This window comes from Clytia hemisphaerica, unplaced genomic scaffold, assembly GCF_902728285.1.
Source record: "Clytia hemisphaerica strain Z4C2 unplaced genomic scaffold, Clytia hemisphaerica genome assembly, whole genome shotgun sequence".
In the NCBI taxonomy this organism is placed as follows: Eukaryota; Metazoa; Cnidaria; class Hydrozoa; order Leptothecata; family Clytiidae; genus Clytia; species Clytia hemisphaerica.
The window spans coordinates 368583-386504 of NW_027103417.1; the positions used below are offsets into that span (position 1 = coordinate 368583).

General features: G+C 35.1%; 2 protein-coding genes across 2 annotated transcripts; one reads left to right on the forward strand and one right to left on the reverse strand.

Annotated features, from left to right (window-relative positions):
• The first annotated feature begins 131 nt into the window (after positions 1-131).
• On the forward strand, positions 132-17436 carry LOC136797669 (eukaryotic translation initiation factor 3 subunit E-like). The gene is made up of 9 exons (XM_067054256.1): positions 132-274; positions 3562-3679; positions 4609-4726; positions 5489-5762; positions 6193-6317; positions 7175-7394; positions 9465-9677; positions 16866-17018; positions 17326-17436. Exons 1-9 carry the CDS (start codon positions 155-157, stop codon positions 17350-17352), a joined length of 1368 nt encoding a protein of 455 aa, XP_066910357.1. The 5' UTR covers positions 132-154; the 3' UTR covers positions 17353-17436.
• On the reverse strand, positions 10237-12529 carry LOC136797665 (major facilitator superfamily domain-containing protein 6-like). Its single transcript, XM_067054247.1, has 2 exons — positions 12163-12529; positions 10237-11815 (listed from the first exon to the last, which is right to left on the reverse strand). The coding sequence occupies exons 1-2, from the start codon at positions 12447-12449 to the stop codon at positions 10357-10359; spliced, it is 1746 nt and encodes a 581-aa protein (XP_066910348.1). The 5' UTR covers positions 12450-12529; the 3' UTR covers positions 10237-10356.
• Positions 17437-17922: the final 486 nt, after the last annotated feature.

Sequence of the window (17922 nt, forward strand, 5' to 3'; positions counted from 1 at the left end):
ACGGAAAAAAGGGGAAAAGGAGGATTTTTCACCTACAAAAGAGTCTACTTTTCGAACGATCCGTCGCGCAGCCAAAAGAAATCGAAAAGCTCCCTTTTTATTTTTAACGCGTGGTACTACTAAGTCTATAAGATCTTTATTCAGGAATTTTCACATGTTCGATCAACACGGATCACACAAAATGGCGGAGCAATACGACTTGACATCCAAAGTTGGAACTTATCTTGACAGGCATCTTGTCTTTCCACTTCTAGAGTTTCTATCAAGTAAAGAGGTAAAACATGTTACTTTATTTTTTATGCTTTGAAAATGTTATGCTACTAATTAATAATCATGAATAATGTTCTTTTAGAACAGTCGTCTATAATTTCCAAAATTTTCCCAACATTAGCAACTCCAGAAGATTTTTCAAGTTTTAATTTTTTTTTCAAAATCTATCCTATCTTGTAGAGCTTTGAAAAAGAAAGAAAATGAGGGGTCATAGGCCTCCAGAGGATAAGTGGTTGTAAAGATATTCAAATTTTAGTGTCAAAATTTTGACTAAAAATGTCAAAAAAAGGTTAGGAAAATAGCTTGGAAAAATTCGAAAAATGTGTCAAAAAAGAAAAAAAAGAAATTTTCCAGTCATGCTTCTTAAATTTTGCATATCTCATTTTCTAGTGTAGCTAGAGACCTCAAATTTGTAGGGAGAATTCTTTGATGGTGTTAAAATATTATTATATAAAAATATTTGTAAAATATTTAGTATATTTATCAAAGATATATCTTTTTTTGAAAAAAGAAGACATTGCATTGTTTTATTTTTTGTTTTTGAAGAAAATAGCTTGGAAAAAGGTTGAAATGAGTCAAAAAAGGTGGTAGGACCCATTTTCAAGGGGCCTCTGGAAATGGAGGAACAAAAAGTTATAAGTAAAGAATAAGTTTTTCTGAAAGGAGAAACCCCAAATGAAAAGAAAATCCATTTCGGCAGAAATGTAAACTTTTTTTTGGGACATTCCCATGCTAAAAAGCAAAAAAGTTTAAAAAAACTAAATGAAAATGAAAGAACTAGAATTAGCGAATGTGATTTTTGAATTCCTCACCCTTTTTCTGATAAACATACAAAGTTTCAGCCTCCAATTACTTTTTCCTCCGTTTCCAGACACATTTATTCTTCGAAAGTTGCAAATTTCTTTTCTCCCGTCTGCAAACAATTTTCAAAATGTTGCAAAACGTTCGGCATTTTACCAATTTGCCGTCTAGCCCGTGTCCACAGTGTTATATACCGCTGGAAAGCTAAGATCACGGGCTTTCTTTTAGTAAAAACCGGAACGCTTTAGCATACATAGAAGAAAAGTTAGAAGGGTTCAAAGTTCACGGAAAAATGAAACATTTGGTTTGACGTCAACGATAGTTGCGTGACTTCTGGAGTCGCTACCAACATGCAAGAGGAGAGGGGCCACTCGCATATCAATTTTTCCTACGCTTAGCGTATTCTGACGCTAAAGGGTGGGTGGGTGTATTAGATAGAGTGTCGTTTAGAAAATCTACTAGAGATATCGATTTTTGAGGCCCAAAGAGATGTTCAAATAATCCAGCAGAAAACTACTGTGAAGTCGGGTAACTTGCCTACTGTTGTAGCCCTTAAACGAAATGGTAGAATAGAGCTGCTTTGGTTGGTCAGTCATTTGATGGCTATGCATACATGCAAGTTTTCCTTCACTGACAGTTAGTCACACTCTAGTGTCCCGCCAAAATGCGTATCAAAGATTTATTATGCGAAAGCACTACTGTATCGTTTAGGCCGATGAAATTTACATATGAGTTTACCGTCGGCCGCCCGCATCTCTAAAAAGCACCCGCATGAAAATTTCATTATCTTCAAAATTCCTAAAATTTGGCGGCCATTTTAGTTTTTTGCCAAATCTAGCGCCACTGTAGCAATCGATCTTTATTTTTCGTTCGCAAAACATGCGTAGGGTTGAAGCGAAGCAAAATTTTTTATTTTGAGAGAGAATGGTTAGCAGAAATGGTGGATAAGGTGCTGTTGGGAAAATAATGAATAATGAATAATGAAATCATGCCGCATCTATTTTTGGGTAAGTTCACGACGGTAAACTCATATGTAAATTTCATCGGCCTTACTTGACTCTCAAGCAAAAAAATGCGCTGCAAAACTTCTAAAGTGATTCATGAAAAAATAACCCAGCGCTTTTTAATGAAATTAACATTTTCAAAAACTTTAAGAAATTGCCTAAAATTTGAGCCAAGCCAACCTTGAAAACTAATTTGAAGATCAACTTCCCAAGAAAAAGATCTACAGGGGAGGCGGAACCCACCTAGATCCGCGCACCGCCGAATAGGCTATTTCCCAGAAATTTTGCCGAACTTCAAACAATGACCCATTTACATGTGCGGAATTATTTTTACTTTAGCGTATAAACAAGGCCTTAAAAATCGAAGCGCTGTCTCGGGAATTGATAACAAAATTTGGTTGGATATTTGGCTGCTGCACGTTCGTAATCTGTCATTTTGTCTCATTTTAAAAGTTTTCAAGTTTTTAAAATTGATTGTCTTGGGATCTTGAACTTGATTCAGGTAACTCTCATCCTTGCTGTTGCAAATTTATACATCCTGTAGATGACTGATGTTGTTTTTTCTGAAAGCTTGATTTACTAGTGTGACTAACTAACCTTACGGCCTGAAGCCGTTAAAAATTGCGAATATATGCAATTTACTAAAAATCTGGTCCAAGATATGGTCATAACTTTTTTTAGCTTTATTTCTGACCCCTACTACTAATGTTTTTTGGAATCAACATTAAATTTCTGATAATTTGATATGCCACATGACTATGTTTTGAGAAAGTTGGTGTTAGGCTATTTTTGGTCCGGGGTTGCGCTGAGTACCCCGCAGAAATGGGGCCCGGACAAAATTTTTTATTTTTTTGTTCTTTTTATTTAATTTGGCAGCTTTTATACATATGCCACTAAATTCTTTCTAATTTTCTTTTTCTTTTTCTTACGTAGGGAGGGGTCCCTACGTAAATGTTGACTTTTTCAATTCTTCCTTTTAATCTTTTCGATTTTTTTTATCTTATCAGTTAGGCTCAGGGTTGGAGCTCAAAACATGCGTCATTATTTAAATGATCTAGAATGGTTGAGCACCAACTTAAAAGGGAAATGGTTAAGTCTGTAAAGTGTAGAAGAGGCCTTCTTCTATTTCTTCGAGTGTTGAAAGGTCCTTGAACAATTTTTAATGGACATCATTTATAATGCAAGACATTATGATATTAAAAACCTACATATAATGTACAGCATTATTTTCAGTGGTGAGTTAGGGCTGCAATAGAAGTCTAAAATTCAATGCAATTTCAAATCAATATTCACCATGCAGGCTTCAACATATATATATGTTATTTTTGCAGTTTTTGATGTTATCTACAACCCTTATTGATGTAAACTCAAAATTGGAAGTGGAGAATAAAGGGTTGGTTTAAAAGGGGCATTAATAATACATTGTAAAATGCTGATAAGGAAGCCAAAACCTTACATTACAGTCGTTTTACAATTTCTATTACAGATTTATGATGAAACGGAACTTCTTAAGGGCAGATTGGAACTTCTGCAAGGAACAAACATGTTGGATTTTGTGAAAGATGAATATCAGAAACTTCACCAAACAGACGATGTTCCACAAGGTAACCAATATGCTCATGTGCAGTTAGTTTTCACAAGGAAAAGGACAAGGACATTATAAAATCAGATGGTTTGAGATATTTGGCCTGCAGAAAGCTTATTTGGGCTTGAGTAAAACCTCTAAGTATGTTCGGGTAACTATTTTCCAAAGTCAAGATATCACAATTTGAAATTCTTACGTTGAAATTCTATTGTCTTCTTACTAAAAGTCAAAAACCTGTAATTTAAATATCTCAAAAATATTTAGGTAAAAATATTAAGATTACACATGCCAAATAATATATCAAACCATGTATTTTTCCCCAGATTTCCCACTTTACTGCATCAGAAAATTTGCGAAAAAATATGATGCAGACGGTTGACGTGAACAGGACAATTTTTCGATGGCCGCCTAATCTTATAATGGGGGGTTTCAAGGGATACCCGATTCCGCAATTCCGCCAATTTTTTCTCCAATTTCCGTCAAACCGTCTTAAATTGTACCAAAATTCCGTCACCGATATTCCTTTGAAATTCAATATTTTTGTCGAAAATTCCGCAAATTTTGAATATCTTTTACCAATTCCGAAATTCCGCAAATTTTTTTGCTAAATTCCGTTTCTCCGCACTAAAATTGTCTAATTTTCCATCTCCGTCAGAGAACCCAATTTCCGTAATTCCGTCTAAATTTTCGCCAAATTCCGCCACTCTGTCCGAAAAAAGGGCCGATTCCGCTCCTCCGCCAACCATGAAACCCCCTTCTATAATAAGTTAGAAAGTTCAAAAAGAAATAAACATTTCTATATGATTTTTGTCTTGATTAGAAACCTTTATTTTTATATCAGTTATTTTATATTGTATTATTACCAGATACATAATTTAGTAGAATTGTAAAAATTAAGCCAACAAGAGCAAATTGTTATGAATTTTTCTTTCTTTTCTTTGTGTACAGAACTTCTTGATAAACGTTCAGAGGTCATTCAACAGATGAAAGACTTGGAAGCATCAACAGAAGCAATCACAACTGCTTTTGATGATCCTGATTTTCAACGAGAAGCAGCAAATGCCAGGTATGATATTGTACCTTCAGAAGTTCAAAGGGTCTGCTTGACATCTTTTCATGAGCTTAAAATGCTATTTTCTCTCACACATATTCATAGTGTCCTCCAGGGTATGTTCCCCCCACCAAATTCTTGATTTTTTTAAATCTCCCCCCTCTTTTTTGCTTTCCCCCCAGAAAATTCTGAAAATATCAGTTCCCCCCATATATTCAATTTCAACCTGGCACAAAGTAAAATTTTGCTGCAAAAGGAAAACCAGACAAAATAGAACGAAAATGGGTTAATGTAAAAAAACATGCTTAGAAAAGTAGACTTAAAACAACAATAAAATGAAAAATTTAAATCCTAAATAAAATCCAAACAACTTCCCCCCCCCCACCAAATTTGCCAACTATCGATATTTTACCCCCTCTTTTTTTCCCCCCTTTACTATTCAAATTTTCATTTTCCCCCCTCGCCCATTCAAAATTGGAAAATTGGTGACACTATGATATTTCTCTCACAAGTTTTAAAAAAGTCATTTCAGTCTTAAAATTCAGCAAAGTTCAATAAAATATTAATATTTTACAGTGTGGCAACACCCATAAGCAGTTGCTAGGCTTAGTTTGGGCTTGATTGCTGTGTCCATTTTCTGTTTTACAAGAATTGAAGAAAATGAAAATGAACTTTCTACTGCACTTTTACCATAGTAATAAGGAGTCACATTACAATGGAGTTTGAACTTGAATGATTTTATTTTCACTATTTTTTTCTATTTTTTCTAAACTCTAGGGATGGTGTTGTATTATTCAAATATTTGACAGAACATTTCGACTTGACAACAGAACACCTCGATACACTTTACCAATATGCTAAATTTCAATATGAATGCGGTAACTACCAGGGTGCATCACAATATTTATATTTTTACCGTGTTCTGGTACATGACGATGATAAAAATGCTGCCTCTGCTGTATGGGGTAAATTGGCATGTGAAATTCTAACGCAGAATTGGGATGCAGCTTTGGAGGATATCAACAGGCTAAAAGAAAGTATAGATAATGACGTAAGTGTGTATTCGTGGTGTTTTTTAATTACAGTTTTTTTTCTATTTTGTTTCCAGCCATCTTTGAGTTGGAATGGTTCAAGCAAATAAGCTTGATAATTTGCAAAATTTCAATTCAATCATGAATCGGGGATAGGAAAATAAATTTATTTATTTATTTCACAAATAATGAAGTCATTTTTTACAAAATCCAAAATAAAAAATCATAACATAAAATCTACTGCCATGCTCTGCCATAGAGTAAATATAAGGAATATGGAGTAGTAAACAAAGGATGAAAACTGCACTTTTTAACTGGAGATTTCCCTAAATCTTGACTACAAGTAATTTTTAGGGCATAATTATTTCCAAACTCAAATTAATGAAATCAATTGGATGTACACTATGGAGCATTTCAATGTTTATGATCATTCTAATTTTCTTTTTTCAGCACTTTTCACATCCACTGCACTTATTACAACAGAGAACTTGGCTCATTCACTGGAGTTTGTTTGTCTTCTTTAACCATGCTAAAGGAAGAGATCTATTGATCGAAATGTTTTTATACCAACCTTCGTAAGTATTTTTTGGACTACCCCGGTGGGGTGGAGGTCCTATAAATTAACCTTTGTCCGTTCGTTCGTTCGTTATTAGCTTTCCTCGAGATTGGCTCTTTGATTCTTTATGATTTTTTGCACAAAGATGCATAACTATAAACCCTTGAATGTGACAGAGCCCGACTTTCGAAAACAAAATTTTTGGGCAAATTTAGGCCAAAAACGGCTAAAAAGCGGTTTTTTTGGACTTTGTGAAAAATTGGATCATTAACTTTTTCAGATTTTTTGCATGAAAGTAGGATGTCATCATAGGTAAAAGATGGCTCAAGCAGATTTTTTCAAAAAAATTTTGTTGGCTCAAAAAACGCATGTTTATCTATAAGAATCACTATTAATGAGCATACATCAATGTTCTTAGCCAAATTACTCAATTTTTTGATGAGTTGGATGTTTTTTTTTGCTCACAAAGTCTTGAATATGAAAGAATATTTCAAGAGCATGAACTTTTGTTTTCTAAACGTTTTTTTTATAAGAAACAAACGGCTAATTTTAATAAATCGTCACTATTTGTGTTCTGAATGATTGTTTAATGGTCACGCTCACGTAGATATCAATTATATGTGTTAAATGCATAACCAGGTAGGTCCATAAAAGTATCACTTATTTTCTTATTAAATTGTTGTCTTTTTGAAGAAGGCTAAGTAGTCTATCTAAGAGGTATTTCCTAGAAATTTCATAGATTGCTTGGCTTTTCATGAAGAACTGATTATTTCTCCAAAAGACAAGCACAAAGTCGAAAATAATCCAATAGTTTTCTTTTTCTATATAGCTGATTTCAAATAAATTGAGATTTATATTCATTCTTTTGCATTTCAGATACCTCAACGCTATACAAACGACTTGTCCACACATTTTGAGATACTTGACTACAGCAGTCATCACAAATAAGAGAAGAAAAAGCATTTTGAAAGATTTGGTCAGAGTGATTCAACAAGAATCGTACACATATCGTGACCCAATCACAGAGTTCTTAGAATGTTTATACGTCAATTTCGATTTCGATGGAGCTCAGAGGAAGCTGGTTGAATGTGAAACTGTAAGTTACCTTCACAGTTTTAACCATTGAGTTTCAAGCCTGAAGGGCTAGAGGCAAGACTCCTGGATGGGAAATGAAACCACTTATTTCCCATTCAGAACGCCCGTGCCTCAGAACGCCCGTGCGTCAGAACGCCCGTGCGTATTTTTTACTTAAACACCGGATTGAAACTAAAATCTATCGCTAGATTTTTTTAAATGTAGTCCTCCAAAACAAAGGTACCGCTAGATAAAATCCGTCGTCATGATTACGGCGCGTTCTATGCGTATTTTAGATTGGAAATAAGTGGCTTCAATTTCTCTTACCTGAGGAGGATTAAATTCACAGTTTTAACCCTCTTGCCAAAAGCTACATGAATAGGACTGGGGAGTTGGAATGACGTCAAATGTCATTACATTGACACACTCAAGCTGGGTTGCCACTGTCCAATTTGCTTGTTAAAGAAAAATGATTTAAAGACATGTCTGGAATTGAAGATCTATTTTTTAATTGCCGATAGCGCGAAAATAAATTTTAGATAAATTAATCAAAAATTAAAAATATTGTCAAACTCTCAAAAAAGAACAATAGATTTTTAATTCCAGACATAAGTTTGGATTTAATTTTTTTCAACGGGTATTTGTGACAGTTTCAATGGACACCCAGCTTCGCAGTTGCAGACATTATTCAACCAGAATTTGCAGTCCTGGTTAACTTAAAAAAGAGATTGATAGGTTATTTTTATAAAGGCTACCTCTCACTTTTCTGGTCTAGAAAACTTGCGTTATAGACCTTTACTTCAAATTCACCAATCAACTAAAATTCTGACGCCAATTTGCCTCTTCCGTACAGACACCAGTTTTTCATTGATAATTTTAAAATGTATTTAGCCTTGGGGAAAAAACTTGAAAAGTGTATTGCTACTGGAACAAATAGAGAACTTAATTTCGAAACGAATCGATCTTGCCATCATTTCAAGTAAACGAGGATATGTTACATTATCACTAAATATTTGAAACTATTATCACCAAACTGTTACATTTATTGAGACATGAAATTCGCCTTTAAAATTTTGAAATGTTATTTTCTTAAACCAACAGAGATGAGGTAGCTGCTCATTCACTTTTAAATATTGCTGGGAACCTAATCATGAAGCTAGCGAAGCTTTCCTAGAAATGCTGACTCGTGACGCTACGAATATAAAAAGGCTTAAACGATTTTAAAAAAGTATTTAAAAAAGTATGCTCTTTATAGCGCGTGTTTGGTTTGTTTGACTTGGGCTTTAACAGGATTGGGAACTGAGTAGTTTTATCCACAGAATCTTTCGTACTCGCTTCACTCGCAATCGTCTTACTTATTACTGGTTTGCACCAATAGGATATTTGCATTTGGTCTCACATTTACCACACTAATGGATGTTTTCCTGTCTTAATAAGTTTCCTGTCTTAATAAGTTTCTCCAAAAAAGCCTTAAAACCTTCTGTTACTGTGTTTCCATACCAAAGATATATGTGTACGTTGCGCTTGACTGTGTAATTAAAGTGAAAATCTTGCTTTCTTCTTACATCATTTATTTCAATCATTATTCATGCAAAGCTAACCTCAAAAGGAAGCAATCTCTTGCTCTTTTGATTGTCTTTAATGACCATCATAATTATACTTTTTCATCGTGGTTTGTTTGAAAATGCTTGTTGTTTTTGCCATCAAACTATATAACGTCTGACGTTTCACAGCCGGTGGTGTTCTTTTAAAGTTTTGTTACACCTTTCAAATAAGCTTTTTACAGTTTTTTGAATTAAAATTTTTTGGTATGGTGTGTTTCAAATATTTAGCACGAGAGTTTCTCTTACGTAACCCTTTTCAACGGTAGATTCTTATTGGATCACGTTTTCAAAGAAAAAAGTACGCTATGCAGTGGAGTCTACGTTTAACTCGAATACGCACATGGGGAACGCAAGTTGACAATATTTCGTGTTATTGAGTAAGGTTTTATAAGGCATTGTTAGCTGAAGGGGCCATAAAACTTTTCCAGTTAAGGAGACATTCGAGTTAAAGAGACTCTTTACTGTAACTTGGATCTCATTTTTTCTAGGTCTTATCGAACGATTTCTTTTTGATCGCCTGTTTGGACGACTTCATTGAGAATGCGCGATTGTTCATCTTCGAGACGTTCTGTCGCATTCACCAGTGCATCTCCATCAACATGCTTGCTGAAAAGTTGAACATGACACCCGAAGAAGCTGAACGGTGGATTGTCAATCTGATCAGGAACGCCAGGCTTGATGCCAAAATTGATTCTAAACAGGTATTTGATATTTTTATTGTTGATATTTATTAGGCTGTTTTCCTTTTGAAAAAGTCACTTTTACATTTTCAAAATATTGAGTCAGCTAGTTTTATTCTTAGAATTAAGGTCTCTATATAACATTATATGAAAATGAAAAATACTGTTATCTTGAAAAAGAAAAAAAAGAAAATACGGGTGCGAGTTTGGGCTCTCATTTCCAAACATCTTCATCGAGTCTGGGTTGGACCTTTCACAAAGATTTTCTAAAATTCGTTGAAATACCTGCAAGTCCTATAAATTAACCTGTGTTCGACTGTTCGTCCGTTGCCAGCTTTCCTCGGGATTGCCTAATAGAATTTTTTAGCTTTTTGGTACAAACATGCAAAATTGTAATACCCAAAATGTGACGAGGCCCGGTTTTCGAGAAAGAATTTTCCGGTCGCTAGATCTGGAAATATCCCAGAAAAATCACTTGTCTTGCTTTATTTCACTGCAGAAATTAACCTTGTTGCCACAAAACTGAGAAATGCTCCTAATTCCACCTCTCATGAGAAAATTGAGTCAGATTATCGAAAAATTATCGAAAGAAATCAGATGCAAGTTGAATTTCAAATTGTCTCTCTTTAAATATAAAAAATTAAAAACTAACAATACAATAATACTAATGGATTATAATGTAGCAACGAATGGAATTTTCTCATACGATCGAATACCGATTTGTTTTATTTTGCTCCTTTTTTACACTCAGCCTCTCACCAATGTCACTTGCTATCGTTTCTGACTTTCTATTTCGTCTCCTTTTTATCACCACATAAAAGGCTGAAATGATAGACCAGGCCAGTGCCAACAGACCTGTCCCCTTGTACATTGCTGGCCCGCCATATGTTTCATAGACTACACCACAGATACTTGATCCTATGATAGTGCCCAAACTGAAATGCACGATATTGAAAATGGAAATGAGTGTTGTCATGATGGGTATAGTCTTTCGGCTAGACTCTTTTAAATGATTCATAGCGGCAGCATTGAATAAAGTAGCTGATACACCATGCGTAAGGTTTATGAGAACGGCTAGCCAAGGATTTTCAACGAATCCGAAAGATATATATCGTATGAAATAGCCTGCAAAAGAGAATGTAATTGCGTTCCAGTTGCCGCCCAGGAATTTTATCACCTTCTTACAATAGAAATAACTGATGAACGAGGCTAAGCAAGAGGCACAAGTTGACATTGTCAGTTGTATAGACGTGGCGCCCATCTCTTTCAAATATGGATACGTGAAACCAGTTATCTGCGAGTACTCCATGCCACTCACCAATGTCGTCAAGTAGAAAAACAACATGTCGTATCGGAGGAGAGTGTTCAATAGAAGCTTGTTGAGAGTTGGTTTTTCTTTTACTGGCAGGTCTGGTTCGTTATCGTTGTTGTTGTTATGTTCGTCTTGACTGTTGGTGGACAACTGGTCACTGTCCTTGTTTAAACATTCTACACACTCGGGAGATTTGTTTTCACGGTTGAAGGTTAGTCCACGGTATAACAACAACAAAAACAAGCAGCACAAACAAGTGTATGAGGCGTAAACAAGAAAGATTCCGGCGTAACACGTGATATAATTGTTTGGAGGGAAATAATCCACCGCTAGATTTGTAGTGGTGATCCCGAAAGCGGCTCCCAGTGACCCGAACATACGCTGTCGGCCGTAATCGATCGGCCGATCGATAGCAGCGAGCTGGCTGCGCCGTAATGTGCCTGAATCTACGAAGGGAAAGCCGCCAGCTTCGGCGAACGTCACCGTAGTGTAGATAATCAGCATAACGACAAAGAGAGTACCATATCTTGATTTCTTTTTGTTATGGGCAATTGGATTTCCTGGTAATATCGATGTGTCGTTTATGAAGTTGAGGGATAATTCCGTATCGCCCGTTGTCACATTGTTTGGGAAGCTTAAATTAATTGACAGTTGGCCATTCATTCTCGAAGCTTCACCAGCGACTGGACATTTGTTCGTTTCTGGATCGCCATAGGAGAGTCCTATGAAAGGTTGGCTGGTGATTGCAAATAGAGATAAGAGACAAGTAGCCAGTATGACAGCTCTATGACACTGCCATCTATCTGCAATGTAACCCCAACATAAGCCACCGAGCATACCAATCATTCTATGAGGATTAAATAAAGAAACTATTTAAGTATGGTTTATTTGATAATGAGTTAGCTCAAGTTAAGCCATGGTTGTACTTTTATTAAGAAAAAGGCGACTTTCGTCATCATGTCAATTTTTGCTATCTTACGAAAATCGCTGTATTTTGTCATCACGCGAAAATGGTCCAAATCAAGCATGACATCTTGAATTTATGCCATATCACGCATCACGCCAAAAATAAAATTGGAAAAACAACATGCAAGGGAAAAAGCCGCAATCACGCAAGCTACTGGGAGGGGAGGGGAGGTGGGCTTTACAATAAAAGTGTTAAAATCTAGCATATTATTTGATGTGTACACTTACCCTAGACCAGAGATGAAACCAGTTTCCGCTTTATCGAGTCCAATGCCGATCAAAAACAAAGCCACGTTTGGTTTAAATCCGACTCTGCGCGCATTCATAACAAAGTATGCGCATTTTGAGGGAAGTGCTCTGCGGTTTACATCATACCATTTATATTGTGCACCACTTCTTTTGTTGTTGTTGATGGTTTCCACATTTCCGTTTCTTGATACCAGTTTCATCTTTTCATCATCCATCATGATTTTCGATTGAATATCAAGGCTGTCTTGTGATTGCTCCTTACTCATTTCTTTCCAGTTTTAATATGATCATTCAACAGTGTAAAGTTCATGAATTTATAGAGAAATGAGGTGTTTTTTTATGTTACTTGGAACTGTCCCCTTTCTCTCCGTTCACAGAAAATTCCCTGTTAATTGATTTTGAAGCTTTTGTGCATGCATGCAAAAACTTGGTCATTATTATTTATTTGATGCAAGTGTGATAAGTTGTTTTTTTATGATACCTGATCCTATAATGTACACTTTTGAGAAAAAATGTAAACATGATTAAGTTAGTATATATTTCAATTTGTCTGAAAGATACCTGATGATCGCATTAAGCGTGAAACTGGCAATAGTGTGTGTTTTTAAACAAATTGAAATATATATTGAGGAGCACTTTATCCTGTCTTCTTATAATTGTTGAATATACTTAATAAGAATATTCATGATGAAATTGGCCAAAAAAATAAAGAATACGCCAAGAATAACACCATCATGGAATTTGGCAACTGAACTTCAAAATGCCGATTTTTAGAGCATTTTACCTGTAAATTGCCAATTATTTCCCAGTAATGCAAAGAAGTTTCACAAAAATGCAATATCTTTGCTCGAGGTATTTACCACGGGCTAGATTTAGGTTGGGTTGAATCCTAACCCATAAGAATATGTAAGAATGTTTTAGGATGATTTTCCCCAAAAAAGTTAAGAATACTCCATCATGAAAGTAAAAAACACCATTCTTATAAAAAAAAGCATATATCACATTTTTCCCTACTTTTTAAATTTCTGGAAGGGGATATAACGTTAGTTAGAATGACGTGCTCTTGACTTAAATTTCATAATCCACTCATAATATTGTCAATAAGCAAACAAGCTTTCAGACTTTTTTTCCAGTGATAAAAAGAAAATACCCTTTCAAAGTGATAGTTCTCTCTTTCTCAATTCCCAGCGGGACAAAATCTATTTTACACGGAAAACCCCGCTTTTTCGATCATGCTGTGCTTTTCTCTTCTAAGAAATCTTAATGGTCGAAAATGACTTTTTATGTTCATTGATATTCACCCCTTAAAAACTAAAGTAAGCTTTTAACGCTATTCAGGTCTCGTCTTTTAGATTTAAGCTAGTCTAATCCGCAAACCTCTCTAGATATACTTTCTTTATCTATGATAAACTTACCCGTCAGCGGATGAGCAGATTCCTAGATTTAAGCACGGAACTAGACTAGGTTCTAGTTTTCAAAGACGCTAACAAAAACAATCAAGGTTTAAATGTTACGCGACCAACATCTTTTTTAGAACGAGAGCAGCGCAAGTATATTTTATAGTCCATGATTCCTTTTTAACAAGTTTAGCAACCGTTAACCATTTGGGCCGTCACGATCATCAAGCTGCCTTATCTTATCATAACAGCTCCTACATCACACAGCTAATCAAGTGGATGAATAGAATAACAGCGATGCCTTTTTAGATTGCACATGCAGAGACAAACTCGTTCGACTCAAAAAGTCCGAGTTATGGAGTCTAGTTTGTAATAATTTGCTAACTGACGGATCAAAAAACCTTAACTTATTGGATGAGTTAAATGAGATAGGATATACTTTTTGGACCTACCACGGAGGTCCTTTAAATTAACCGATGTTCGTTCGTTCCTCTGTCCGTTCGTCTGTTGCCAGCTTTTCTCGGGATTGGCTCATTAGTTTTTTCAGATTTTTTGCACAGTGATGAAAAATGGTGATTCTCAAAAAGTAACTGAGTCCGATTTTCGATAAAAAAGGGCAAATTTGGGCTAAAAAGTGCATATAAATGGGGGTTTTTGGACTTTCTGTGAAATTGCTTCATTAGTTTTTTCTGATTTTATGCATAAAGATGGAGGGCAAGGTTCTTTAAAAAGTGGCTGATGCAGTTTTTTATGGCGTACCATCAGTGCCAAAAAGATTATTTGCTAAATGGTAATTTTCTTATTCTAGAACGACGTTTTGTATTCTAGCAAAATGTTTCTTACTGTGGAAAGAAAGTTTTATTCCAGACACACCTTTTATCCTGAGAAATCAAATTTCATATTCTGAAACTTAATTCTATTTTGGAAGATTGCTTTTCGTTATTCTAGAAAAGAGAAATCGCTATAACGGGAGGAGTATTTTTGTTATTCCAGGAAAGTTTTTTGCAATATTTATCGCAATGCATTATTGACAAAAATGAAGTTTTTCAACAGTGCCAAAAATGATGCATTGCAGGGCTAAAAGGGGTTTCCACTGTAAAGCACCTTCTACACTAAATAATTTAATGGCCTTTAATTACATTTTGGGTGAATAGGAAAATTCAATGTTTTCATTTGCTTTGTCACTACGTAACGTTTTCGTAATATATATTTCATGGAATGAGCGTACACAAATGGCTATGCCCCCTGGTAATTACGTACTTTTTCATTCACCCTTCCCCCGGCTGAAAATCTATTTCAAAAGGCTTCGGTTTTCCCTTTTTTCTAAGAGAGAGAAAAAGCTGATATTTTATTTCGTAAAGAATAACAAGCGAATAATAATTCTCTTTTTAAGGGCTGTGAAATTTTTTTTTCTGCGTACGTACATTTTCTTTCGACCCCTACCCTCCCCCTCCTGTGTACGCACGCACAAGCGTTCGAGAAGACACTTAATGGGAGGGGTCACACTGAAAAATTAAAGCATGCTTTAAATATTGGGGTTTCCTCGGAGTCGAAAAAATTAAAGCAGAAGGCGGCAACATAAAAGGGTTGAGAAATAAATAGAACGTCTATTCGTAATGGCGGGAAAGAAAACAAATTTGTTGATTTTCTTCCATACTGCATATGTGGAAAAAATCCTCTACAAGCAGTTAAAGTAAAATTAAAGTGGGGTCAAAACTGCGCTATGATTTTAAAGCAAGAAGTGAAGAAATTTAAAAGAAATAAACAAAGCATGAAGCGGTCACATATAAAGTTTCTGCTTTAATCACTTGTTTCTATGACAATGAAATAAAGCATGCTTTAATTTTCCAGTGTGACCCCCCCCCCCCCCAATCCGCGCGTCGGATCGAAGATGGGTTTTCCGCTTTTTTGAAGAAAACTATGTACTCGTTGTGTAAATATAGCCTTAGAAATTTCAAGTCAGAGGAAACCCTTTTTGGCACTGTGTAACTCATTCTCTTTTCTGGAAACACGTTTTTTTTATTCTAGAAATTTTTTTTTATTCCACAATATTTTTTTATGCTAGAAATGCTTTTTTATGCTAGAAAAAAGATTTTCATGCTAGAAATGCTTTTTTATGCTAGAAAAAAGATTTTCATTCTAGGAATGCTTTTTCATGCTAGAAAAAAGTATTCCATACTAATTCATCTAATTCTCTATTCCAGAAGTGTATTTTGGATAATCTAGAAACGCTTTTTGAATGGTTGTTCGAATACAGAATTAAGTTCTAGAATAAAGAAATTGTTAATTTCTAATGAATACGGAATAATCTTTTTGGCACTGATGGTACGCCATAGTTTTTTTCGGTAAATTTTTTTTTTGTTGTAAAAATTGCATTTTCTTATTTGGGGAAATTCCCTTATGTCATTTTTAGGGAAAAATAACATTTCTCGCGATTGGCTTTATATTTTTTTCTGATTTTTTGCACAGTAATGTTAAATGGTAATTTTTATAATCAGATGAAGCCCGATTTTCAAAAAATAATTTTTTGGGGCAAATTTGGGCCAAAAAACACCTTTCCTGTAATTCAAACTTCTCAGAAATCGCCCGGGAAAATGTGCGCTCCACCGTTGTGTATAAAATTGTTTGGGAGGTAAACGAACGCGTTTTTGCCTGCGAGGGGTTAGGGAAAGTTGGTTTTCAGCTTCTAACTTTTGATAGCGATCTTCTTTTGGCAAGAGATATTCAGAATGGTATAATATCATGAATAGATTGAACATACTGAAATTTGAGGGGGTTTAGTTCGACAGAACTTAAGAAAAGCTCAAAAAACCAACTTTTCCTAAGGAAACGCAGGCAAAACGGTGGAGATCAACAAAATAATGCGCGCGCACTAGTTTTACGAACTACGGGAAAGGTGTATTCCCTAAAAATGGGATTTTTTGGACTTTGGGGGAATCACCTTTTATCGTCAATAGAGAAATCACGCTAAAATATTTATTCACCCCAGTATCTACGGCTATAACTTATAGGACTTTTAACTATACTTCACAGGTCGATATTAATTTGAGCTGTGATAATCACGGTAATCTATTCAAGCTGCTCACTATACTTTTTTACTCTCTTGCTATTTGTCTTATTTTTATCTGATTCTCATCATCAGGTAGATCCATTCAGCATGTTGCTTGTTAAATTTGTGAAACCTTAACAGTGAAAATAAAGATCAGGATCACAGGGTAAAGATCACAGGGATAAATAGGTCACATTTTACATTGAATTTCAGTGTTTTTTATTTCCTTTTTCAAGGGTCATGTTGTTATGGGGACACAAGCTGCAGCGGTCCATCAACAGGTCATCGAACGAACCAAAGGATTGATGTTCAAAACACAAAATATCTCTGGAAACATCGATAAAAAGTTGGCTGCACTTAAAAAACAACCTTTCTCTGAACCTTTTGCTGTGAGTTTTACTTATCTTCTAACACTCGACTATTAGTAGTTAAGAAATAGGAAACAATCTAGTAATGACCGAGTCGACATCACCAGAATCCAGGGGTTCACGGTTCGTTTAAAATGTCTTAGTTACTGGATTATTCACGTGAAATATCGTTTTATCCATTGTAACAAAAGTTAGTTAGAGTTCGATAAGCATAAGCACTTTAGTCAGCTTTAGTCTATTGTTTTGGTTAAAAAAAAAGCAATTTAACTAAAAGAATCTCATAATGAAACTAAACTGTTTTTGAATTGCTTGTATTTTCTCGTTTCAGATGGCTTGGGGTGGATACGAAGGATAACCAAAAACAACGAGAGACAACTACTATAATAGAATATGAAGTTATTTCGTAAAATGAAAAACTCAAGATCGATTGTTTTGCCCATTGTCTCGTGTCTTAATTGCTTCAATCCCCTATATTGTTGAATAGTGTTTTTTCGGATTTTGACCCACATTTTCGGGTATTGTTCGGTATCCGTGACAACAAATGTTGGAATCGAGAAAAGTATAAACCGAACATATTACGGTCGCGATGATACATTGAGTTTCTTATTGATCCAGAATTTCAATGATTTTTTTTTGCGTTTTTGTTCATGAGAAACGGTCATCACTGCCATTCTCTATATAATTTCGTATGATCACTTGCTAATAGACTTTAGTCTCTGCTATGTTAGGGGTCATCAATAAAATGCATACGAAATGATTTTCCAAATATTTGGCACCCCTCCCCTCTTTGTATGCAGAGAGCAACAGAAATGATGCTATTCAAACAATAAATGTACGCTTTTACCTCTCCTTCCTCACTTTTCTATGTACGTATTTTATATGGTGACCCGTGATGGTTTCATAAGCGAAATGAACCAAACTTAAA

Excerpts from the sequence above, each read along its gene's own strand:
- LOC136797669 (XM_067054256.1), top strand. The coding sequence starts at position 155 with ATGTTCGATCAACACGGATCACACAAAATGGCGGAGCAATACGACTTG. Across the intron at positions 4,727-5,488 it reads CGAGAAGCAGCAAATGCCAG|GGATGGTGTTGTATTATTCA; the intron begins GTATGATATTGT and ends TCTAAACTCTAG. Across the intron at positions 5,763-6,192 it reads AAGAAAGTATAGATAATGAC|CACTTTTCACATCCACTGCA; the intron begins GTAAGTGTGTAT and ends TTCTTTTTTCAG.
- LOC136797665 (XM_067054247.1), bottom strand. The coding sequence starts at position 12,449 with ATGAGTAAGGAGCAATCACAAGACAGCCTTGATATTCAATCGAAAATC. Across the intron at positions 11,816-12,162 it reads GGTTTCATCTCTGGTCTAGG|AATGATTGGTATGCTCGGTG; the intron begins GTAAGTGTACAC and ends TAATCCTCATAG.